Source organism: Stylophora pistillata, chromosome 10 (assembly GCF_964205215.1).
Source record: "Stylophora pistillata chromosome 10, jaStyPist1.2, whole genome shotgun sequence".
Taxonomy (NCBI): domain Eukaryota; kingdom Metazoa; phylum Cnidaria; class Anthozoa; order Scleractinia; family Pocilloporidae; genus Stylophora; species Stylophora pistillata.
In genome coordinates, this window is record NC_142528.1 from 737,975 (window position 1) to 763,916 (window position 25,942).

Here is a 25,942-nt window from a genome sequence, read left to right on the forward strand (position 1 = left end):
TGAATGATAGAGTTCATTTAGAAACAGAACCGAAATGACTGAGTCTCATTTTAAAACTCTCTGGCCTTCACTTCACCACTCCCCCGTACAAAAATCGGAAAAAAAAAAAAAGCACCAAACAGTGGCCACTTCTACAAGTTGGTATTTATCCCTGGCCAGTGTTTCATTTTCCCAGGATACCCCTAGAGGTGAAGCCGAACACTCTTCAATTGACTGAAAATCGTGAAACCAAAACAAAAATATTCACAAACGGCGGACTCTGCTGATAGTAAGCGGAGGACACCATGCGAATCGAAAAATGAAATGATAGTTTCGGGGAAAATTTTCAACTGACGCCAATGACACCAAAAGTTCGCGGGAACATAAAAAGTCGGCTTGAACGGTGGAAAAACAAAGACATGGGGTCTCACTGGCCGTTTGAAATCTGTAAATCGATCTTTGGTTTGAGCTGTAAAAAAAAACAATAAAAAAAAGACAAAGAGATGCATGATGAACCATCACTGTCAATTGAAATGCATTCTTAGATATGTAATGATTGAAATATGCGAGAATGTAAGGAACTGTCTCCACGATAGTTTCCTCATAAAATACCTACTAGTCCTAATTTCTCGCAAGATATTAACAGATGATATTTTTTAGCCAAAGTCTAATAATCTAGGAAGCTGTATTTACATTAAGCTGGCCTAGAAGCAAAACAAATTTGTGGCTAAAATGGCCCTAGCTGTAAGAAACAAAACCAAAATGATAACAGAGCAGGGGCCCGTTTCTCGAAAGTCCCGGTAACTTAGCGGGCCCGAGGCCATGTTTTAAAATAAAAATTCAAAGGATATAAAAGCAGGTTCTGGCCCCCAAACCACTCCATTTTGTTTCTTTAGTTGATGGTTTCATTTTGTTGTTTTCAAAACTTTTGAAATTCTATCCTGAATGAAAACAGAACCGCTTTACGGGTCCGTTAAGTTACCGGGACTTCGAGAAACGGGGCCCTGGATCTTTACGTACTTTTTTATAAACCATATTTTGATCAGTTGCTCTTAACATGCCGTCCGGTGGAATATATTTTTAACAGAACACAAACACAAATAGTCAATTAAACTTCTAGTTCCGGTAACGACCACTATACAGGTCTGTGAGCCGTCTTCTGCGATCGGACTGGGAGCCCTTTTAGTCAAAATCTACTAAAACTGATAAATAACGTGTGAAAGTTCATTACATACATTCATTAGATGAGCGAGTCAGTATTCGTTTACTTCACTTAATGACATAGCGTTGAAAAAGCCCCTCTTGCCTTTGGAATTACTCAATATTTTATTCGCGGTCTTACTTCACTCTCATCTAGTGCAATAAGATCGAGTCAGAGATAAGCTTTATCAGTAAAATCACACAGCCTTCAAAGTCCTATGACATTCAGACAAGTTAAAACAGGTACAAAACATCACGGGGCGTATTTAAATAAACACCGCTTATGACTGTGCACTTCCACCCCTTTTCTAGCGGTTGTTTTGTCTTTTGTAACCTTGGCCTTATTACATAGATTGGGGCTCTGCTCTCTCGGCCCCACTCTTCCACAATTCTCTGGATCCTTTCCCGCTTAGGTGTTACCAAAAGCTTTAAAAAGTTAAGTCGATTTCATCTTTTTCTAAAACTGAGTCTCTATGAACGCTAAGCGTTAAACTACCATGTACATCATGCTGTAATTTCACTCAAATATCTGCACTCTATCTAGTGTTGTTCCAAGTTTGCTTTGTCGTCCCTTGAGTTAGGAGAAACCGCTTTCCGTTTGTAACGGGTTCTTGCTTTGAACTTCGAAACTGTATTATCAGATAAACAGCTTTGTCCATAGCTACTAAATTATTTTGATAGTTTTGTAAAGCGTGAGATGTATAAAATACGCTCTAAACCTCGCTAAACAGATGGAAATTTAAAAAAGCTTGTAATAACTACATCAGTGATTGTGTTCACTGACCTAAAGAGATGAACACAGACCATCTGTGCTGTAAAAACACTCAAACGCAACGTCTGGAGTCAGACAAAGAATGAGAGAGTCAGGCAAAGAATGACCAAATGGCTGAAAGAGTCAGAAAAAGAGTCTGAAAGAGTCAGAAAGAGTCAGGCAAAGAATGAAGCAGGCCGGGGTCAAATTATTTATGTCGGAGAACGTCCCAAATAAGTCTACACTTACGAATACTGTTTCTATAAACTCTGAACTAAAGGAAAAAACTGACTTAAGTACCACAGATTGCTTTGGTAAAACTACACCTTAAACCTCTGACCAACAAAAATCTAAAGAATGACCAAATGACTGTTTGACCAGCCTTTAAAACAGAATTACCAACACGCGTCAACAATGTGCAGGCGTGTTCACTTCATTGGATGAATGTGATGTTTACCCGACCATGATCATCGCCATTATAACAACATTCATTTTGCTGATTTGTTCCATTGTTGAAAGATCCACCCCCTCCCCCACAAGAAAACTCTGCATTAGCCCCGCCACTCCCCCCAGAGTAACCTCCCCCGCCGCCAGCTCCCTTGTTGTCTCCAAGTAAACCACCGCCACCTCCGAACCCACCCCGGCCAACTCCACCCACTCCCCTCTGAAGATATCCTTTACCTCCTTTACCTCCACCAACTCCAGGTGTCGTTTCATTTTGTCCATCACTGAAGAAGCCGCCGCCACCACCGCCTGCCAAAATAAAAACGTGATCAGTGATTTCTTATAAAGACTATAAATATCATATTTTTTATCATTAACTTAACCCTTTACACCGTAACATTGGTCAACATATTCTTGATTAAGTTGGTGATCATTTTCTTTATTCTCGTAACCTCAATGTGTAACTTCGGGGTGATATTGCAAGGAGAAATCAGGGCCCAGTCATTATTTTTCACCTAAAAGAGTCGGGGGGGAGGGGGGCTGGAGGATTTTGGTTGTGTCATGATATAATTTCCCTGATCCGCCCCTCTAAGGTTCAGTAACATTCTTATTATTCCCCCCCCCACCCCTCTTTTATACTCTGTTGACAAGGACTGTTCCCTCTCCCTGAAAATCATGTGATCTCCCACAATCCTCCACCCCTCACCCCCAGGTAATAAATAATGACTGGTTCCTCAAATGCTAGTCAGTCTGAGGAGGTAAAGGGTTAAAAGCGGTTGAACAACGACTCACAATATTTTTCAATTAATTTGATTATTGATTTTTGGAATTTTCTTCAAAATACTATTGGATATTTTGAGTAATAATAAAGGTTTGTATGGTCAAGTCAGTTTTAAAAGTGCGTTTTACCATCTGTCTAGTCGTTCTGTTTAGTTGTTCTGTTTAATCCAAACTCGCAATTAGCCAATGGGAAGCCTTTTTAACCATTCGGATGTCATACTATGTAAGGGAAGATGAAATGAAGTTATGCTTATATACATACTGACTGTTTGCTCTTAATTGAAAATACAGATTGATTTTCCTTCTTTCCCTTCTTACCTGAATATTGACCACTGATATTTCCTCCATTTCCGTCTGTTCCTCCTGACTCCAATGGCGAGTTGTATCCTGCATTCCCTGTTGTGTTTATGGACGCATCACATCCTGGATGTTGTTCTGTCATTTTTTTAATCCCTCCTCCACCTCCAGCTATGATCAAAGGCGTGTTGCTTTCTCTCACCACAAATGTACCTCCACCACCTCCGGCAGTTTTTGGGTTGGTATTCCCTCTATTCCCTTGTTGACCAACAAGCACACGAATGATCTCGTCTTTGGTCAAAACAAAGTTTCCAATCATCCTTGCCCCTCTTCCTTCTTTCTTGATGACACTTTCCATACCGTACCCCCCTGAGGCTCCTATTACTTCTATTCTGTATTCACCAGTGTGTGGCACAGTCCACAGTTGAATACCGCTGGACAGGGTAACTTGTCCGTCATGATCCTGACCTGTGTAGTGACTACCGATTGAGTCTGGACCTTGACTTCTGCTCTCACCAAGATTTGTAAAAACAACCGAAAATCCTGTGCAATAAACATAATAATACCGTGATAATTATCGCAGTAGTATGAAAGTGTCATCATGTTCTTTAATAAGTATTTCACTGGAATTTTTTTTAAGCATGGTCGTTGGCAAAATTTCAAATATTGCCAACTATACCATGCCTGAAAGCAATGTAATGTAAAAAAGGGGCCAGATTTGACGAGTATTACAAATACTTACTCAGAGTACAGTCTCTACCGTTTCCATGAAATCCATCTTTACAAGTACATTGATAAGATCCCAGGTTGTTGCCACAATCAGCATTACTATGACACTCGTGTGCTCCATTGAGACACTCGTCTATATCTAAGACAGCAAAACGACGGTGTCTATTTCTTTTCGCTCAGCTGTTCAAATACTTTAGTACTTTGTAGAAGTTAAAACGTGCCACTCTGGCTGCTAACGTTAGACAGGTGGCCGTCATAAAAAGTTAATTTAAGAGTGACAAACAAACCGGCCGCCGTAAAGAGGTGACAGTTCGTATAAAGTTGATTTCACTTCTAGTCGCATAACTAACTGAGAAAAAGATAACCCTTGTAAATTTAAAAGGTTAATGGTCTTAGCAAATGATCAAACAATTCTTTTTTTGATTCGGCTCTAAGAAATTAGTGTTGCATCCAAATCGCTGCTTGATAATTCTCTAAATTCTCATTAACTCTATATTGATTTTTTTAGTGATGATTAATGGGGAGGGTGTGGTGAGGGGTTGGTGGAGGGAACTGGTCACACATTATTCATGTTCTTATCGATTGCAAAATCTGTAGAGGATTCCTTACCCTCATCACAATCATGGCCTTCAAATCCAGATCCAAGAGCACACAGACACTGATAATCTCTGTCTGTAAACCCAGCTTGGCATGTTGCGTTATTCTTGCAAGAATTTCTGGTGCAAGCATTCTTAAGAAAAAAGAGAATAGGGCTTCGTAAATGTTTGTATACATCTTCTTTTGTGTTTATGTCTCACGTGTGCGTTCGTGTTTAGTTCTGAATACCATGCAGGCTAGGTTTGTCAAATCTACGTGTTTCCATCATAGTCCTCGCGTGTATTCTTATTTCTCATCACGTAGCTTTTTTCTCCCCAAGCTTGGTTGGTATTCATTCAAAAGTCTTCTAGCACTGTTCAGAACGAGACTCAGTGAGAAATCTGCCTGACTTCTCAAAATTTATCCAAACAGCTCTAGAGGAGGTCATTTTAAATGAAAAAATCTATGCTTCATTCAATTCTTAATTGAAAAAATGGAATCATGCAATTATCATACCCTTTATTTTGGCGGTTGGAAATAAGAGGAATCAGTAAGAAGTCGAGGGATCCTAAGTCTTCTCATGAAGCTTCCCATAGCCAAAATTATCATACTCTTCACATCTAAACGTCATCCTCACCTCAGCTCCGCGGTAAATGTAACTTTCATTTTTCACCAGCTCTCCGTCGTGCTCAATAGTCGCATTATTCAGTTCACTCTTGTGTTTTCCAGACGCCTGTCTTATCTTATGGAAGTTAAAACTGACGCAGTTGGGTTCCAGGTAGCAATGTAACTTGCAGAGATCCTCCTCGATAACGTCAATAGTTCGAACCGTGTGGTTCTTCAGCCGATAGCCCGGTTTAGGAAAATTGATAAACTTCAAATTGCGGCAGTACGCTAGAGAACAAATTATTTAAATCAGAAAGTTGCTGGGTAACACTAACCACTTCTACAGGAATTCTTGAACTGCTGAATTCAGTTACAATACAATACAATACAATACAATATTCTTTTTTTAACGAAGGGGACGTAATTAACACAATGAATTATCTAATTTAAGGCCTTCTCAACAAACCCACCATCCCTCCCCAGGGGAGGACATCCATCACACAGTAATCTCGTGAGTGGGAAATTAACGTCTCCTACCCCAACCCTGCAGGAGACGGGACCGGCATTTATTCGTCCGAGAAGACCAGAATATCTAACCATTTCTTGAGGTTATGGAAAGGAAACAAAATCTTCTCAATTATTTTAAGATCTTGATTGTTGGTCCGGCCGGGCCTCGAACCCTCGACCTCCCGCACAACAGTCCATCGCACTATCCATTGGGCTAACTGGGCTAACTTATTGCTTTGATTTGCTTTTGGCTTTTGGTCTCACCACCAACATCAGGCGAGTGGCTACACTTGATCTTGTTACTAATTGCTGCAATGTTAACCTTCCTTTGTTGATGTGATCAGCTATTGTTATCGATCAATGGACTGACGCTGAAGTCCATAAACAACTTGCGTCGATACGTCGGAGTAATTAGTGTTTATCACGAATTAATAATCCTTTCCTGTTTCGAGCATGTTTAGTTCGTTTAAAAAGGTTACTGTCGGGACGTTTTCCCGAAGTTTTCTTATTATTGAAGATGGTGTGTTGTTATATCGCGCGACAGCTGCTTTCAACCATGCTGCAGCAAACTGAGAGAAAACCGAGATAGCTCATTATAACTCACAAGGTTTAACCTTGGCATTTTTGTTTTTGCTAAGGAGTGTTTGACTAACTCTTTGTAACATTTTTCATATCCTGGCTTTAAAATGAAAATTAATATTCCATCCATAGTATGCTTTAAGAAACACCAGGAGGCAAAATGTTGAAAGTTAGCCTTGAGCGTGTACATTATAGGAGCGTACTTGATTATATTGGAAAACAGTTAACAAGGGCACAACCCAGGGTAGTGTTTCAGGACCTTATTTGTTCAATATATTTCTTAACGATCTGGAAATTAAATTAGGGAACGAGACACTTGGTTTCAAATACGCTGATGACTGTACGATTATTGCTCCGGTATATTATTATAAAGATCACTCTGTAGACTTAATAAATCAGTTTTTACAGTGGGCAAGCCAAAATAGAATGAATTCAAATTCTACTAAATGTAAAGAGCTTATTATGTATAAAAAAGGTCACACTGCCGAGGCCTACAAAAGTATTTTTGGCATACCTCAGACTAGTACAATAACCATTCTTGGTCTCACGTTTCAGCCGAACTGCAAATTCAGTACTCACCTAAAAGAAAAGTTAGGTAAAGCTAATAAAGGGTTATACGTTATCAGATGCCTCCGCAAGGAAGGATGTAGCCAAGCAGAAGTAGATGTTTTATTTAATTCCATTGTCCTACCTAATATCACTTATGCTCTATCTGTGCATGGGGCCTCTGAGTCAGAGCTAACTATAGCCCAGCAGTTTTTAGATCGTTGTTTTAAACGTAAATACATATCTAAGAAATTAGTGATAGGTGACTTACTTAAAACGCAAGATCACAAAATTTGTCGCAAGGTTTCAACTATCCTGAGCCATCCTCTCAGAGCCTACTTCCCTGAGACCAAGATCACGAAGTATAATTTGAGAAATAAATCCCCTGTCATGCCCGCTATTCGCACAAACCGTTTTAAGAATACATTTTTTAATAGAATTGTTTTTAAGTATAATGTAGCTTTGTGAAAGTGTACTTCCTGTATTAGATGTAACATAAGATATGTAATTTTATCTTTTGAACAATAAAGACACACACAGAATAAACCTTTAGATGTCAAATGTAGTCTCTTTCGTCTTTCTTCGCGCACTTGAAGAATCGAACAACTTGAAAGCAATATCTTTGGACTTAAATATATCTTATGTAGATTATAGACCCGAGAGTCAACAATTTCAGTTTTAATCAAACAAGACTAAGTAAAATTTGTTTCGCAAATTTTCATCGAAATCACCTGTTTATTTAGAGCGTCCTTTCATCTGTGGATCATTAATAACTTATGCCTTAGTTCTACCAGCTCTCTAGAATACACGAATTAAGTCCTCGATCTAAATTTAGAGAACCAACCTTTAAACCAACTTATAATTAGAGCCAAATTGTGCAAAAAATCCAGGCTTTACCTGCCCAAATAATATATTTAAATGCAAGTTTAAGCGCTGCTGATTTCTTTTTTTCTTTTTTTTAATCTCCATGTACATTTTAAGAAAGAACGAGTTTTATCTCGTTGCGACGAATTAGAAGGTTTTATTACAAAATTTGAAAGTTTCACTGCTACGTAAATTTTATTTTGAAGAAGTCGAGCCATTTAAGTCGAGTTCAAATGATATTTACATACGAAACGAAGGTCTGCCAGAGGTCAACTCAGTCATCCATCGCGTATGGTCGAAAAACATTAAACAAGTGAACTCACGCATTTTATTGAAGAGACAGAGATTGTATTTTTGAAATTAATTTTCGCTTTTGGTTACTACAAAAACCATGTTCAAAATATTTTATTCGTTTGTAAACTTGTTGTTTCCAAAATATGCGTTACAAAATGACTTCATAAATGTACGAGCCTCTTCTAAATACGTCGGTTGTCTGATGCCAGTCCAGATATGCATTCAAATGAAATGATTTATCATACTCAACTTCAGAGGAAGCCGAGAAGCGTGTGTGAATATTTCAATATGTCAATAGAGATAATAAAAAGGTAATATATCGCCTTGGTAAACTTTGAAATATTACTCAGCCTATAACTAGGACATAACTGTAAGAGAATCTCACCTTGTCCTTCTGGTATAAAGGAAGCCAAAACGGTGAGAACGAAGCAATAGAATATAAAGAACATGTTCTTAGGAAACGCACTTCGTTATTCCAGCGTACAGTGAATTTCACACCTCTGAGGGAAAAATCAGACAAACTGAGATAGCTGAACTTTAATTAATCTGCGTTCAAGTGGGCCACCTTCTTTGTTTATTTATGAAGTTGTCAGTGGTTGTCACAACTGAGTTAGCCTCTCTGGGATGCAGTTGGTTGATGAAACTCGATTATACTTAATGACATTCAGTTCGATCAAATAATAAAAGGAAGTTGCCCTCTACCGCGTAAACTGCTGTTTATAGGCCCTGGGGCTTATGCAACTTTGCAAGCGGCTGAGGCTTTATATCTGGGGTGATCTGGGGTAGCCTATAAGCTCATCGAAACGAGCCATATTGTATTGTTTCGTTTTCCGGTAGATGGGCCTACAACTGGGGGTCTTACATGAGGCCTAGGCAGTTGACGGAATTAGCTGTTATAGATTGCTTAGTTAGCTTAATTATGTCTGCATGCATGAGTTCAACCTATGGGGCCAAGTCACTCGGAGACCGTTTATCAACTGTTTACATGCTCTCCTTGTCCCGTCCACACTCCACTAAAACATAAAAGACGGTCGTTTTAACAGTTGAACTCCCACAAGTTCTAAAAATGACCCATAAGTTTACTTCTGGTTTAAAAGGGGAGTGGAGGGGGAGGGGAGGGGGAGGTGGAGGAGAGGAGGGAGGAGGATTCCAACAAGGAGATGAATTATCTAAAGAGTTGGCGCGTTACTAGCTACTGAATTTTGATTTTATTGGATGAAAAGCCCCGTCCAGGCTCCATTTCACGTCATATTTCAGTAAATTCAAATTCTTACTGGCAAAGCGTTTATGATTTCTGCTGTAAATTGTCGCCATACCAACTGTCTCGATTCATTTGCTTCACATTGTGTAAGTGAATAATTAGCCGCATCTACAACGATGTATTGTTATATGGCAACCCACAACAATTTTTAGCGAATGTTAAAGTGTGCTTTATTTATCTTCCGCTAAAGTTTATTTCAGAAAAGGAGACACTTATAAAGAGTGACTTATAACGTTTTTCAAAATTCTGCTTGAATTATTTTAATATCTTCTGATTGCTCTGTCCAGTCAGAAAATGTGTTGGAAATCCTCCAACCATTTGCATCGCTTTTTAAAGCCGCACTGAGGAATGTCTTGTTAAACAAGGCTATTCACTGTTTTCTTTCACCTGAATATTAATGCATCATACAAATTTCGATTACCCCGCAGAGATCTGTACTCGTCAAAGACGAGTAAAACAACTCTCATGAACCAAGAATCAATTTATTGATTTAAACCAACTGTAGTTTACAATATGTTACTATAACGACTTTAATTAAGATTAAGAGCAAGTATCGGACTGTCAACACCAAAAATTACGTACGGCTCCTTTTTAACTCACAAAGCTTTCCTTTCAAGGTTACATACTAGAAGCTAAGAACGGTTCCAAGATATTTAATTTCTCGTTGTTGTCAGGGATAAACTTTCTTTCTACATAACCACCAGCAATAATTAGATCTCTGACAAAATGGAAAACAACAACGAAAACAAGCAACTCTCATGAACTAAGTAAGAATTAATTTATTGATTTTAGCAAACTGTAGTTTGCAACATGTTACCATAACTAAGATTATGAGCAAGTATCAGTTTGTCAATACTAAAAATTACGGCTCCTTTGAAAGTTCTTTTTTTTATATGCATTTAGAGGTTAAGAACGTTTCCAATATATTTAATTTCTCGTTGTTATCAGGGATAAACGTTGTTTCTATATGATGATTACAGGGTTCTTCTGCATTTCAAGTGAAAACGTACGAGAACCTCCTGAAAATTATTCTAGAAGTTGACAGAAATATAAGAAACTGACAAGTAAGTAAAGTTTTGCGTAAACTTGAACGTGCCATCACCTTGACCTATATAACCGCTCTTGTACCCTGAATGATGGAGTTAGAAACAGAAACGAAATAAATAAGTCTCATTTTTAAACTCTTTGGCCTTCACTCCACCCTTCCCCCCGTATAAAAATCGGAAAAAAACACCAAACACCGGCCACTTCTACATGTTGCCCTTGGCAGTGTTTTATTTACTCAGGATACCGTTAAAGGTGAAGCGGAACACTTTTCAATTGACTGGAAATCGTGAAACAAAAACCAAAATGTTCACAAATGACGGACTCTGATGATAATATCCAGAGGACACCACACGAATCGAAAAATGAAATAACGTTTTTGGGATATTTTGCAACTTAAGCCAATGACACCAAAAATACGCGGGAAAATACAATCGGCCCGAATGGCGGAAAAACAAAGATTGTAAATCGATTTTTGTTTTGGGTTGATGAAAAAAACAAAACAAGACAAAACAAAGAGTTGGATGATGAAACATCACTGTCAATTGAAAAGTAATAATAATAACAATTTATTATTTATATAGCGCATGGTCCATAGGAAGATGCTCCCAAGCGCTTTACAACGAGCAAGTAACCCACCATTCCACCCCGGGGAGGATATCCACCACACATTAATCTCGTTCATGGGAAATGAACGTCTCCTACCCCTAACCCTGCGGGAGACGGGACCTACGGTTTTATTCGTCCTTATCCGAAAAGACTAGAATATCTATCCATTTCTTGATAGAAAGGTAGCAAATTCTCCTCAGTTATTTTAAATATCATGACCATTGGTCCGCCCGGGACTCGAACCCTCGACCTCCCGCAAAACACAATCCGGCGCTCCAACCAATTGAGCTAATTAACCAAGAGGCAGTTCTGCATTCTTAGATATGTAATAATTGAAATACACAAGAATGTAAAGAACTGTCACCACGATAATTTCCTCATAAAATACGTACTAGTCCTAATTCCTTGCAAAATATTAATTGATGATATTTTCTAGCCAAAGTCTAATAATCTAGGAAGCTATATTTACATTAGGCTGGCATACAAGCAAAACCAATTTGTGGCTAAAATGGCCCTAGCCATGATAAAAAAAAATTCCAATATAACAGAGCGGGATCCTTATGTATTTTTTTTATAAACCTTATTTTGATCAGCCGCTCTTAACATGCCGTCCGGTGGAATATATTTTTATCAGAACACAAACAGTAACTTCTAGTTACGGGAACGACCACCAAACAGGTCTGTGAGCTGTCTTTTGCGGTCAGACTAGGAGCCCTTTCAGTCACAAAATCTACTATAATCAAAAATAACGTGTATAAGTGCAATACGGATGAGCGAGTCAATATTCGTTTACTTCATTAAATGAACATGGCTTTGAAAAAGCCCCACTTTAGAATTACACAATATTTTATTCGCGGTCTTACTTTAATCAGTCTTGTTTATTGCAACAAGACCGAAACAGAGATGAGGTTTATCAGTAAATCACGGCTTTCAAAGTCCTATGACACTAAAACAAGTCAAATAGGTACTAAACATCACGGAGCGTATTCAAATAAACACGGATGAGAACTCTGCACCTCCACCCTATTTTATGGCGGTTGTTTTGTCTTTTGTAAACTTGGCCCTTTGCATAGTTTGGGGTTCTCTTCTCTCAACTCCACTCTTCCACAGTTCTCTAGATCCTTCCCAGCTAGGGGGTACTAAAAGCTTTGAAACGTGAAACCAGTTTCAACTTTTTCTCAAACTGAATCAGCTAAGAACGCCAAGTGCTAATCTACTATGTACATCTGCAGTAATTTCCCTAAAATAGCTTCCCTCTATCAAATGAGTGCTAGTGTTCTTTGGTATGTCATCCCTAAAGTTAAGGAAACCCACTTTGCTTTTATGTGCAACGGGTTCTTCCTTTGATTTCGAAACTGTATCATCAGATCAGTGAACGGCTTTGTCCATAGCTACAGAATTGTTTTTAATTGATAAGTTTGTCGAGCGTGAGATGTACTAAAACATATATCTCAAGCTCTAAACCTTGCTAAACAGATGGAAATTTTTAAAATGCTTGAAATAACTAGATCAGTGTTTGTGTCCTCTGACCTAGAGAGATGAACACAGAACATCTGCGCTGTATAAACACTCAAACACAACTTCTGATGAGTCATGGTAAGAACAAAAATTACAGCTTTTGCAGGAGTCAAATTCTTTACGTTGGAGAACATCCACGAATAAACCAACTCTTTCAAGCGCTGTTTAAATAAACTCTGTTAAAAAAGCAACTAACTCAGTTTAGTATCACAGACTGCGTTGGTGAAGCTACACCTTAAAACTCTGACCAACAAAATCTTAAGAATGACCAAATGATTATTCAATCAGCCTTTAAAACAGAATTACCAACACGTGTCAACGAAGGTGCAGGCATGTTCACTTCACTGGATGAGTGTAATGGTTACAAAACCATGACCATCGCTATTATAACAACATTCATTTTGCTGATTTGTTCCATTGTTAAAAGATCCTCCTCCTCCCCCACTGGTAAACTCTGCATTAGCCCCGCCATTCCCCCCAGAGTAACCTCCCCCGCCGCCAGCTCCATTGCTACGTAAACCACCGCCGCCTCCGAACCCACCCCAGTGATTTCCACCCCCTCCCCCCTGAAGATATCCTTTACCTCCTTTACCTCCTCCACCCTTAGGAGTCGTTGCATCTTCTCCATTACTGAAGAAACCACCACCACCACCGCCTACAATGATAAAAACATGATGAATGGTTTCTTATAAAGACCATAAATCTCATCTATTTTTTATTATTAAATTAACCCTTCACACTCTAACATTAGTAAACATATTCTCCATTGAGTTGGTGATCGTTTTCTTTATTCTCGTAACCTTGATGTGTAAGTTTGTAATGATATTGCAAGGAGAAATTAGGGCCCAGTCATTATCTAACGCCTGAAAAGAGGGGGGGGGGGGGGGGTGAGGGAAAGAGGGCCGAAGGATGTTGGTTGTGTCATGATATAATTTCCTTGACCCTCCCACCTAAGGCTCAGTAACATTCTTATCATCCCCCCCCATATATTCTGTTGACAAGGACTGTTCCCTCTCCTCTCTCCCTGAAAATCGTGTGATCTCCCAAAATCCTCCAGCCCTCACCCCCAGGTAATAAATAATGACTGGTTCCTCAAATGCTAGTCAGTCTAAGGAAGTTAAAGTGTTGAAAGCGGTTGAACAACGACTCACAATATTTTTCAATTAGTTTAATTATTGATTTTTGGAATTTTCTTAAAAACACTATTGGATATTGAGAGTATTAAAAAAGGTTTATACGGACGAGTCAGTTTTAAAGTGTGTTCTACCGTCTTTTTGGTCCATCTGTTTAATCCAGATGGACCAAAACCCTAACCCTAACCAGGGCTCAGTAACATTTTTATTATCCCCCCCACCCCTCTTTTATACTCTGTTGACAAGGACTGTTCCCTCTCCGCTCTCCCTGCAAATCAAGTGATCTCCCAAAATCCTCCACCCCCCTCCCCCAGGTAATAAATAATGACTGGTTCCTCAAATGCCAGTCAGTCTGAGAAAGCAAACGGTTGGAAACGGTTGAAAAACGACTCAAAATACTTTACAATTAGTTTAATTATTGATTTTTGGAATTTTCTTCAATTTACTATTAGATATTGTGAGTAATAAAAAAGGCGTTATATGGACAAGTCGAATTTAAAAGTGTTTTCTACCATCTGTTTAATCCTTCTGTTTAATCCAAACTCGCAATTAGCCAATGGGAAGCCTTTTTAACCGTTCGGATGTCATACTATGTAAGAGAAATTGAAATGAAGTTATGCCTATACATACTGACTGTTTGCTTTTCCGTCTTTCTCTACTTACCTGAATATTGACCACTAACATTTCCTCCATTTCCGTCTCTTCCTCCTGACCCCAATGGTGAGTTGTATCCTGCATTCCCTGTTGTGTTTATGGACGCATCACATCCTGGATGTTGTTCTGTAATATTTTTAATTCCTCCTCCACCTCCAGAAATGATCAAAGGTGCGTTGCTTCCTCTCACCACAAATGTACCTCCACCACCTCCGGCAGTTTTTAGGTTGGTATTCCCTCTTTTCCCTTTTTGACCAACAAGTATATGAATGATCTCATCTTTGGTAAAAATAAAGTTTCCAATCATCTTTGCCCCTCTTCCTCCGTTCTTGATGACACTGTCCTCGCCATACCCCCCTGAGGCTCCTATTGCTTCAATTCTGTATTGACCAGTGTGTGGAACTGTCCACAGTTGAATACCGCTGGACACTGTAACTTGTCCGTCATGGTCCTGACCTGTGTAGTGACTACCAATTGAGTCTGGACCCTGAGGTCCACTCGCACCAAGGGTTGTAAACACAGCTGTAAATCCTGCGTAATAAACACAATAATATCATACGCTCTCTTTTACTATTGCCAATATCGCCCCAAGGTGGGGCCAGGTTGACAGTACAAAGCAAAGGAAAAACACTTTGGGAAATAATTTTAATGGCAGTAAGATGTTGGACAGTTATCCGTCATAACATCTGTGTAAACGTCAGAGACAGAGCTGAGCTATCATAAAGTTGGAACAACTCGTCGAAGTTGTCGATCACTGTATGATTAATCTTGATAGGTGGTGGATGGTCAATGACTTATGATGTAACTCCAATGTAGGAAAATCATCTGAGTTGGGATCCCACTGAAGATATGAAAGTGTGTCCGTTGAAAATAAAGGTAATGATACCATTAGTCTTTGGGGACAAGTGCCCAAACTAGTCTCCATTCCAATGAAGCTAACGTTGCAAGGGAAGTTATAGATGGCCAACGGAGAAATGTTAAGTTGCTCGCCATTGCTTAAAGCCAAAGTTCCAGAAGTGGTGGAGAGAAAATATCTGCCTCCAAGATGAGCCAATGGGTAGATGTGGTCGCACTTCGAAGTAGGTTGATGGTTTCGCGGGAAAGAAAGTTTCAGGTCTGGATTCCACGCAAAACCTAACCATTCAGTGCAAGCTAGAACTGCCTTTAACACATTCTTAGGGCATAAGAAACCTACTTCACTTTTAAAACACCTACCAAATCCGTCTAAAGAGACTACCTGCCTTGAATTTGGACAATTAATTAAAGCAAGGTTTGTGTGTTGGACAGGCCCTGAAAAGCATTTACCTGAAACATTAAATTTGAGTGGAGTCAAATGTCGTACCACACAGAAACTATTTTTATCTGTAATCTCTGGTGCTAACAGTAAAATATCGACAGTCAAATCCTGACCGCTGTGTTCGACATCGACCATTGGGCTAGCCAGAACAGACAAACCTTGTTCCAATGCTGTTATAGTCAGATTTTTTCTGGTCTTGCCGCTCTCATAAATAAGATCTTCTTCGGAGTCAGAACTTTGGCTACCGGTACAAGAAGAAACTAGAGAACATTCACTAGGCGTAGGAATTCCACTTAACGGCCGTGATTTAGTGTCGGCCCTCGGCGATCTATTAGCTGATTTAAAAAGTGAACAAAAGAATGGTACTCTCGATTGCTGAACGGGTGGAGGAGGGGCTGGCCACTCATTCGAACCCAAACTTACAGCTAAATTCTCCTGGCGAACGGCTTCTTCAGTCAGGGCTCGCGCTCGCTGCCTAGTAATCAGGATGAATATTTAAGAGATACTACATGAGCCAAATTTCCCAACAAGAAAAAAGGAAAACAACGCAGCCAAAAAAAAAAAGGCTACTAACAAAGGGAAAATGCTAACTTTGAAATTGACCAATAACAGCGATAATCAAATCAGAAGCTAACTGACCTATACACTAAATAAACTGTTACATTCTACGCTGGCTTGATCATTATAAAAGAACTCGGCTATCACTCAGATTTAGAAAGTCAAATTAGCTTGCAACGGAAAAGCATGCTGATAAAAGCGAAGTTCCGCTCACAATTGTAGGAATTCCAAAAGCGTACTTTACCAACTTGTAGATAACGAGTGCTCCACAGGTTTTGTTGAAGACGGGTCCTCCACCAAATTTGTTGTGGGCTTTTACCACTCGCTTAGCGAATGAACAAGAGGTACCAAGACTCTATACTTTTCTTCTTTTATTCTCTTCTCTTCTATTGTTGCTACTACCTTCTACTACCACAGCTATTTCTCTTCTAACTTCAGCGAGGAGTGCCCTCTCATTTAATGCAAAAATCATACACATGTTTGGGTTAGCTGACCGTAGGAATTTCCAAAGCAGGATATCAGTGTGGGTAAAACACTGATATCCTGAAAAAACGCGAAAACCAGTCACAGCAAATTATCCAAAAAATATAGAAAGATTTAAGCTTAAATCTCGTTTAACGTTTAAAGCGACATATCAATGACTGCAACCATCGTTTGGTATACAAACCTCGCAAACTTTAAAACACGTTCTCTAGTGATACCTGCGAATGTATTCAGTATAATTTCTGGTAAGATTTTCGCGGACAATCTGATCGATTCTTACGTTGTGTGCCGAGACTGAAACTTTTCACCTAAAGCAAATCTCTGTCGCACGGTCCAAACAAACATAGCGAGCAACTGGGCTACTAGTATATGTCCGTGTTAAAACACACGAAAGGACTCTAAAAGCACACTTCACTCTGATTGGGCAGAAAAACACAAAGATTTTCTGGAACCAATCAGATGGCAGAACGACTGCGACCGTTTGGAACTAGTCTTGTAAGACAATGTCCCCAGGGGCTCTTCATGCCCTAACTTGAAATCCACTCAGCCCATGGGTCTCCGAGCATGATGCTTACGTTGATGCGAAACAATTTCATTTAGCCTCGTTTTCAACTCGCAATTCCACGCTAAATACCTCGCTTCGTTAATCAGTCAGAATGCGAGATTGTATTCAATGATGCGATTCTACAGGAAAACTCATTACCTGTCTTGGGAATTCCACGTTAAATTGCCCACGAAAACCGATATGTCACGAATCGCGAAGCGGTATCGGTTTTCAAGTGTAATTTCACGCGGAATTCGCCAGACAGGTAATGAATTTTCCTTGAATCGCACAATTGAATGAAAATAAGCAAAAAAAAAAAAAAAAAAAAAGCACCAACATTGTTTGTTTTTAACCTGTGAGCGAAAGAAGAGATGCGAAACAATACCTCCTCGTTTTCAATTCGCAATTCCACGCTCGATTCCTCGCTTCGTTAACTATTGAGAATGAGAGATTTTATTCAGTTATGCGATTCACTAGAGAATCACATAACTGAATAAAATCTCCTGTTCTGAATGGTTAACGAAGCGAGGAATTGAGCGTGGAATTGCGAGTTGAAAACGAGGAGATATTGTTTCGCATCTCTTCTTTCGCTCTCAGGTTAAAAACAAACAATGTTGGTGCTTTTTTTTTTTTTTTTGCTTATTTTCATTCAATTGTGCGATTCATTACCTGTCTGGCGAATTCCGCATGAAATTACACTTGAAAACCGATACCGCTTCGCGCTTCGTGACATATCGTTTTTCGTGGGCAATTTAACGTGGAATTCACGAGACAGGTAATGAGTTTTCCAATAATATTAGTCGGTACAACACTAAAAAGAACATCATGTACGTGTGACCTTTTTAAGTCCCTCAAATGATAACAATATAAGACGGAGTATAACTATGCTACACCTACACACCTGTGCGGTTATTTACATTTCCATAACATCCATCTTTGCACATGCAGTTGTAGGATCCCAGGGTATTGTGGCATTCAGTATTCACATCACAGCGGTGTATTTCATCAGCACACTCATCTATGTCTAGAACAAGAAAACGAAGAGCATGTAAATCAGTTCTTTTATTTCTGCTTTTGATAAAAGTAACCACAGAAAATGTGCAGTTAGTTCCATTTCCTTGAAATCCATCTTTACTTGTAGAGTTGAAAGATCCCTGGGTATTGTTACACTCAGCATTCATATTACAGTCGTGTGTTCCATTAGTGCATTCATATCTGTATCTAGAACATGGAAAGGAATGTCATATAAATGAAACCTCTGTTAAGCCTCCTCATATATGTACAATGAAGATGAAAGACGAAGTATGAAATGTTTTAACTAGTTACCTGTACAGTGAGTTCCATTTCCATGAAATCCATCTTTACACGTGCAGTTGTAAGATCCCAGAGTATTGTTACACTCAGCATTCACATCACAGTTGTGCATTCTGTTAGCACATTCGTCTATGTCTAAAACGACAAAGTTCATATCACAATTTCTAAAATACTCCGTCTTACATTTTTATTATCTGATATACATTATTATTATCATTAAAATGACTTTGAAATAATCTTGTCGTAAATATTTTTCCCATATAGTAAACTGATGCCACGTTTCCTGTTGCCAGATAAGAATACTTACCAGTACAGTTTGTCCCATTTCCACGATATCCATGCTTACACCTGCATGTATACGATCCATTCGTGTTGTTGCATGTCGTGTTGCCCTCACAGCTATGCTTCCCCGTGTTCCTCGTACACTCGTCTATATCTGAAGACCAAAGAAATTATGGATATCATCGTAATGTAGTTCCTTAGAGAAAGTGGTGTCATGCCCTGCGTAATCTCTTGCTTACTTACGCCTAAATCTTTAGTATAAAAGTTCGTTGGTGTAGTCCTTGACAAAAGACGTAAGAATGGCTGGAGAGGCCAAGAAGCTAAGGAAGGCGAGATAAAACAACTGAACTAAGCGAAAGTTACGAATCCAGCTTCGAAAATAAGTAGTTTGTCATACATTCGTCGCATTACTGACTAACAGAATTCCTTACCTTCATCACAATCATGACCTTCAAATCCAGATCTAGGAACGCACAAACACTGATAATCTCTGTCTGTAAACCCAGCTTGGCATGTTGCGTTATTCTTGCAGGGATTTTTCGCGCAAGCATTCTTGAAGAGAAAAAGAATAGGGCACGTAGATAACTCAGCAAGTTTGAAGAGTACCGCGCGCGCGCTTTCGTGTTTAGACGTTCAGCATACTATTCAGTTCTATCGGATCTTCGTGTCTGCCCTCGCATGTACTCTCATTTTTCATCATGACCTGAGTTCTACGCACACTTCTTGGTTACTGACGCAAATGTTTGCGTTGAACACATTTCTTCGCGTTCCACGCGTGACGCTGCTCGCGTGCGAGAGAAAAATTTGCGCGATTTGTTACAGGGTATCAGAACAGCCCTATAGGTAGCCCTTACGATTTAGAAAATATAAGCCTCCGCCATTTCCTTATTTGAAATTTCTTAAAAGAAAGTGCAATGCTCAAACACTTAATTTTTGCTCTTGGAAGGGGAATTTAGATGGGTGACAGAGGCTGAGGGATTCACTGTCTCGGGTAAAACCTTCAACGAGCACAAGGTTTCGTACTCTTAACTTACACACTTCATTCTTACCTCAGCTCCACGATAGGTATAGTTTTTGCTCTCTACAAGTTCCTTATCGTGTTCAGCAGTATAGTTATTCAGGTCACAAGTGTGAGTATTAGACCCCTTTTTTAACTCATGGAAGTTATAACTGACGCAGTTGGGTTCTAGGTAGCATTGTAACATGCAGATATCCTCGTCCAATACTTCAACAGTACGAACCGTGTGATTCTCCAGCCGGTAGCCAGGTTTAGGAAAACTGGTAAACTCCAAATTGCGACAGTTACCTGGAAAACGATAACGTTGAGTTAAAAAAGTTGCTTTTTAACTCTGAGCACTGACTTTAATGGAAATTGGTATTGTGGAACAGTGTGACTGATGATGACTTATTAGGGACCTTAAGCAAACCACAACGGCGGCGGCACCGAGGACGTGGAAAAACAAAAGATCTAATTAGCAGGACAACAGCTCAGCACGTGCGTCTTAAAACTTAGAACATTTCTTAGCCGTTCTTTTCAAAACAACAACGTGAAATCACCAACATTTGCGTCGTCTGCGAACCAAAACCGCGACGGCATTTTATTTTAATTTCCTTCTGGAACTCGACGCTACTTTTATACGTTGTGTCGAGGTTGAGGTGTGGCGCCGTATGAGACAGTAAACACATACAGCCATTTTTGAAATTCTAATTAAAAGTAGAAATTGAATTTTTAATCGACGTCTTCCTTGGCGTTGCCGCCCTGACTGCTTAAGGTCCACACTGCTTTAGTTTAGGTTTGGTTTTTGACTCTTGGATTACCACCAATCTATGTCAATCTCTCCACTAACTGATTACTGAAATTTTTAACTCTACCTTCGCATTTGGTCAGCCATCCTTATCGATCGATTGGTGCCGAAGTTCAAGAACAACGAGTATTGATATGTACATCGATTCGTGTTTATCACCTTATAATCGTCGTCATGCCAAGAATATTAATCAGTTTGTTAAGAAAGTTTTCCCGGAGTTTTTTTTTTTTTTTTTGGCATTAATTTAAAGCTCAATTAATGGAAAGGAATTGTTGTTACTTATGTCGCGTGACTTCAGATGTTGAGCTCACTCAGTGTCGGTGATGTTGACGGTTTTATCACCTTTATGAAATAATAATAATAATAATAATAATAATAATAATAAAATCTTTATTACCGTGTCAATGTATTTAGCTCATAGAGCTAATTGGGGACACCTACTTTTACTAAATTAATAAAAAAAACTATGTACAGTATCATAATAGGTAACAATACAGCCGATAAACTATGCATTAAAATTTTAAAATATTTAGAAATATCAACAGTGTTCAAAAAAAAAAAAAAAAAAAAAAAACGTGCTGCAAAGATTGCAGCAATTGCCACTGTCTTCCACTAGGCTGACCAGGTCAACTCTACGGATTCTAGTTTTAAAGATACTAAGGCTTGGTAGTTCACGCATACCATTTTCTAATTTGGACCAAATATATGGTCCTTGATACCTTAGTGTGTGTTTACCATAGCGTATAGTGTTAAATCGTGGTATTTCAAAGTCACTATTCCTAAGGTTATAACGAGTACCCTTTCGAGTAAATATCTCAGATATGTAGCTGGGTACTAGATCGTTCTTTACTTTATACATTAGTGTTGCTATGTCCTGTAAGCGTATATTATGAAGCGTAGGTAACTTAGCACGCTTAAGAAGTTCCTCATATGTCTCTGTTGTTGTTTTGAAGACCGCACGCAGGGCTCGCTCTTGGATGCGTTCGATTTTGCGCCCATCTGAAGATTTACAAAAGTTCCAGACTAAATGACAGTATGTTAAATGTGGCATTATAGCTGTTTTATACAGTATGAGCTTAGCTTGGCATGGTATTAGGTTACGCAAGCGCATGAGGACTCCTACTTTCTGGCTGGCTTTAGTGCATATTTCGCTAATGTGTTGTGTAAAGTTAAGGTTCTTGTCTATATTTACTCCTAATAGCTTGATTTCTTCAGTTTTCCTGATCACGTCATTGGCGATGGTGAGTACGCTGCCCTTCTTATCTGCATCTATGTTTCTTGGGTTAATCGTAAGAGACTGAAACTTATCTGGATTTGCCAAGAGGAAGTTGTCCCTATACCATAACAGTGCTTGTTGACCCTGAGTCACTAGAGTAGATTCGACTTCTTCATAGGTTTTTCCTGTCACATATAATTGGTGGTCATCAGCATAGAGCGTAAGGTTTGAGTCAGGGATATGAAATGCCATATCATTTTGGAACATGTTCCAGAGGAGAGGGCCAAATGACGATCCCTGAGGACAACCACGTTCCATAGTTCTCCATTCACTCGTGTGGCCATTTATTTTTACTCTGTTTAGCCTGCTATCAAAAAATGATCTAATCAGTTCAAGTGAACTGCTATTAAAACCGTAGGCATCCAGCTTTTTTAGAGTGAGTGAATAGCTTAACGAGTCAAATGCTTTACTCATGTCAGCAGATAATATTGTTACCAGCTCTTTTCTGTCCACTGCAGACCTCCAGTCTTCAATCAACATCAGCAGGGTTGTCTCACAGCTGTGTTGTTTTCTATAAGCTGTCATCCTGTGGTACAGAGCAGGGTCATAATGTCTGGTCACTTGTTTGCTTAGTAAATGTTCAAAAATCTTGTCCACACATATAAGTGAAGTGATTGGACGATAGTTCGATTTGTCTTGTCTGTCTCCCTTTTTAAATACAGGGGTCCATTCGCCTTTCTTCCATTCAGATGGCCACTCGCCTAAGTCAATGCAGTTATTGTAAAGTCTAGTCAGGGATGGTGCAATTCCTTCAGCCACTCCCTTAAAGAGTTTTGGTGGTGCTGTCACATCCCACCCATACGACTTTCTTACATTGAGATTTTTAAGAGCACACTGCACTTCCTCTTTGTTAAATTCTTTGAAATGAAATTTATTCCCCTTGTAACCGCTTTCAATAGCCTTGACACTGCTGTGGTTCCTATGATCATTCTCGGTTAGGCTGGTGATATGATTGCCTCCTATATTCGCTGCCACCGTATTAAAATGGCCTGCTAGGAGTTCAGCCACCACAGTTTGGTCTTTCTCGACCTCGCCATCTTCAGTTTTCAAACATATAGCATTGGTGTCTTTTGTCTTTGTACTGATGAATGGCCTGAATGTGTTAAAAAACTCGCTGGGCTTAGATTTCAGCTCTTCCGATTTTCTATACCAGTAGGCCTTTATTGCCTTTCTACGTTCCCGTGTTGCAATGTTCCTGTATTTTCGTTTGAGCTCAAAGTTTTCAAGAGAGCGATCCTTTGCAAATTGAACTGCAAATTTTCTCTTATCTCTGATGGCTTGCTTCCATTCTGGAGTCATATAAGGTATATCGTTCTCCCTGACTCGTTTCTTTTTAGTAGGTGCGTGTTTATCCACAACGCTCTCAAACAGTCCCTTCCAATAATCATATTGATCGTCCACATTACAAAAAATCTCTCCCACATGCCAGGGGGCAGCCTCCAAGTCCCGGTTAAGCTGTTCGAAATCAGTACTTTTTGTCTGCCGGAAAGTAGTAGTGCGAGTCTTGTGTTTGTGGACTTTCTCCATCATTTCTCCAAACACCATATGGTGGTCACTCATTTCTGGCTGATAGACCCCACATTTCTTGAACAGTTCAGGATTGTTGGTTAGGATAACGTCCAAAATGAAATGCTAGGAAGGTTAATAATTTTTTTACTAACTTTTTTTAACGCCAAGGGCCCGTTTCTCGAAGGTCCCGGTAACTTAACGGACCCGTAAAGCTGTTATGTTTTCTTTTAAGATGGGGATTTCAAAAGTTTTGAAAATGATGCAATAAAAATATCAGCTAAAGAAACAAAAAGGACTTGTTTTGGGTGCCAGAACCTGCTTCCCTATCCTTTAAATTTTGATTTTAAAACATGGCTTCGGGCCTGTTAAGTTACCGGGACTTTCGAGAAACGGGCCTCAGGTCCGAGGTTTTTGCCGCTAAAAAATAATTTTCCATCCATAGTATGCATTTAAATTAACAGGTGGCGAAACGCTGAAAGTTAGCCTCGAGCTTGCACATTATAAGGGCGTAATCGAGTTCAATAGGAACAACAAACCCTAAAAATGTTAAATTATGGTCGTGTGAAAAAGAGATCTGATGAAGTGAAACATGCTTTCTAAGTTCTTATACCGAAGTAGCAACTGACATTAACACTTTAAAAAGTATGGAAAATAGGATAACGAGTACTGACGTCACAGTTTTCGAAGAGTTAATTGCTTTTCCCAAAAAATTTTTTTTTCGTTAACGCCAAAGGGTAAAGTTGGCATTTTCACACTATGCTCTTCAACGCCTGTTTACGAAAATGTAAATTTTCGATGGATCACTAAAATATCCTGATCGGTGTTCATGGTAGGCTGAACTGTACCAACAAGCTAAGTTTGCTTTTTTGTCAAATTTACTCACTAAGTGAAAACGCAGACTCAAAGTTAAGTGTTGATTGTTGAGTTCGCAGACAAAACAGCATGTCTGCATCAATTCATGATTAATTCCTTTTCAAAAATTCATCCTCAATAGTGAAATGTCCACGGTTTTCCATCAAACGGAATTTTCACCAGGCTTCCTTTCCTTCCTCAAGACCAATTTTGAACTTGTGTTTTTTAGGGTTAGGGTTAGGTTAAAAATCATATTACATGACGCCATAATTTTTTCTGATTATCATAAAAACTTGTCCGGCGGCTCTAATTCTCATGTCGACAAATATTCCTTTGACCTCCTTAAACTGGGTAAACAATAATCGTTTTTGATAAGTCTAGAGACCAGATGTTTAATTATTTTCGCCTGCAAAACCATCAACTTGTGTTCTGAAGTGTAATAAAAAATATTTTACTTCCATCTGAGTTGAAAGTATGGGATATCTTAAGATTAGCAAGATGTTCTTACACAACTGTTTGAAAATTTTGGATCTCACCTTGGAATACAAAGGCGGTCATTATTTTAATTTGTTTTGAGTTTGGGGAAATATCTGCATCATTACACAATCGTGCTGGGCCGTGCATAATGAAACATCCCAAGAAGCTCATTGACTCTATTGTCATCAGTCTCGCTATCATCACGCAAAACTGTTTATCAACAAATTTTTCTGTCAAAAATTCCCTGTTTAGGTTGAATGAAGTGAAAGTGTCCCTCTAGCTAATTTGAAAAATTCCTTCTGTACGTGGTAGATCTTTAATGAGTGATTCCTTTCATCTACCGGCTCACAAAAATACACAAAGTCCTCGATCCGTGCTTTATATCAACTTGAAGCCTTTATATCAACTTGAAGCCTTTATATCAACTTGAAGTTGAATTGTGCCAAACAGCCAGGCTTTCTTGCATTAAATAACGAAACGTAAGTTATTTCTCTCTTTGTGACGAATTAAAAGACTGAATTACATCGCTTGACGATTTTCGCTGCTGTGTAAATTTTTCATTTGATCCGGACGAACCATTTCAGTTGGGCTCAAATAAACCTCTCAAAAGATACGAAGTCTGCCTGAAGTCATCTCGTACATTGTGCGGGATCGAAAAGTCGAAACTAATACTCGGCTCACGAACTTCATCGTAGAGTCAGTAACTGTTTTTTTCTTCTACTTTTGGCTACTCCAAAAAAATCATGTTCCCGAAAATTTATGAAATGATTTTCAAAACTTGGTTATGTTGAAAAAGGAAATTAAAAAGTAAAACAGTGTTTAATAAACGTTGAAAGAGTTCTAAGACAATCTGTTAAGACATAATGGTAGGAAAATCTCACCTTGTCCTTCTGGTATCAGGGAAGCCAAAACCGTGAGAACGAAGCAGTAGAATACAAAGAGCATGTTCCCAGAAATAACGCCTGTTATAATTGTAGGGAACAGCTATCAGTGTGGTTTTTCAACTTTGCGCATGACACAGCTGAAGTTTCATTTTTGTTCAAATACACCACCCTATGCTTGATTATGAAGTTCTCATTCGTTGTCACAACTTAATTAGTGTCTCTGGGAACCAGTTGGTTGGTGAAACTCGATCGTACTATGTAGTGTATATTAATGACCTTCAATGTCACTG

At 39.1% G+C, this 25,942-nt stretch overlaps 1 protein-coding gene across 1 annotated transcript; it reads right to left on the bottom strand.

Moving 5' to 3' along the window:
- Positions 1–1,963: 1,963 nt before the first annotated feature.
- LOC148721225 (uncharacterized) lies at positions 1,964–25,782 on the bottom strand. The gene is made up of 14 exons (XM_088736108.1): positions 25,650–25,782; positions 19,899–20,155; positions 19,281–19,401; positions 18,875–19,003; positions 18,580–18,702; positions 18,155–18,277; positions 14,381–14,902; positions 13,168–13,239; positions 5,394–5,650; positions 4,790–4,910; positions 4,194–4,319; positions 3,473–3,994; positions 2,388–2,683; positions 1,964–2,065 (listed from the first exon to the last, which is right to left on the bottom strand). The coding sequence occupies exons 1-14, from the start codon at positions 25,711–25,713 to the stop codon at positions 1,964–1,966; spliced, it is 2,835 nt and encodes a 944-aa protein (XP_088592234.1). The 5' UTR covers positions 25,714–25,782.
- Between the last annotated feature and the right edge of the window lie 160 nt (positions 25,783–25,942).

Excerpts from the sequence above, each read along its gene's own strand:
- LOC148721225 (XM_088736108.1), bottom strand. The coding sequence starts at position 25,713 with ATGCTCTTTGTATTCTACTGCTTCGTTCTCACGGTTTTGGCTTCCCTG. Across the intron at positions 14,903-18,154 it reads AAATGTAAATAACCGCACAG|GATTTACAGCTGTGTTTACA; the intron begins GTGTGTAGGTGT and ends TTTATTACGCAG. Across the intron at positions 13,240-14,380 it reads TGTTAGTGGTCAATATTCAG|GCGGTGGTGGTGGTGGTTTC; the intron begins GTAAGTAGAGAA and ends TTATCATTGTAG.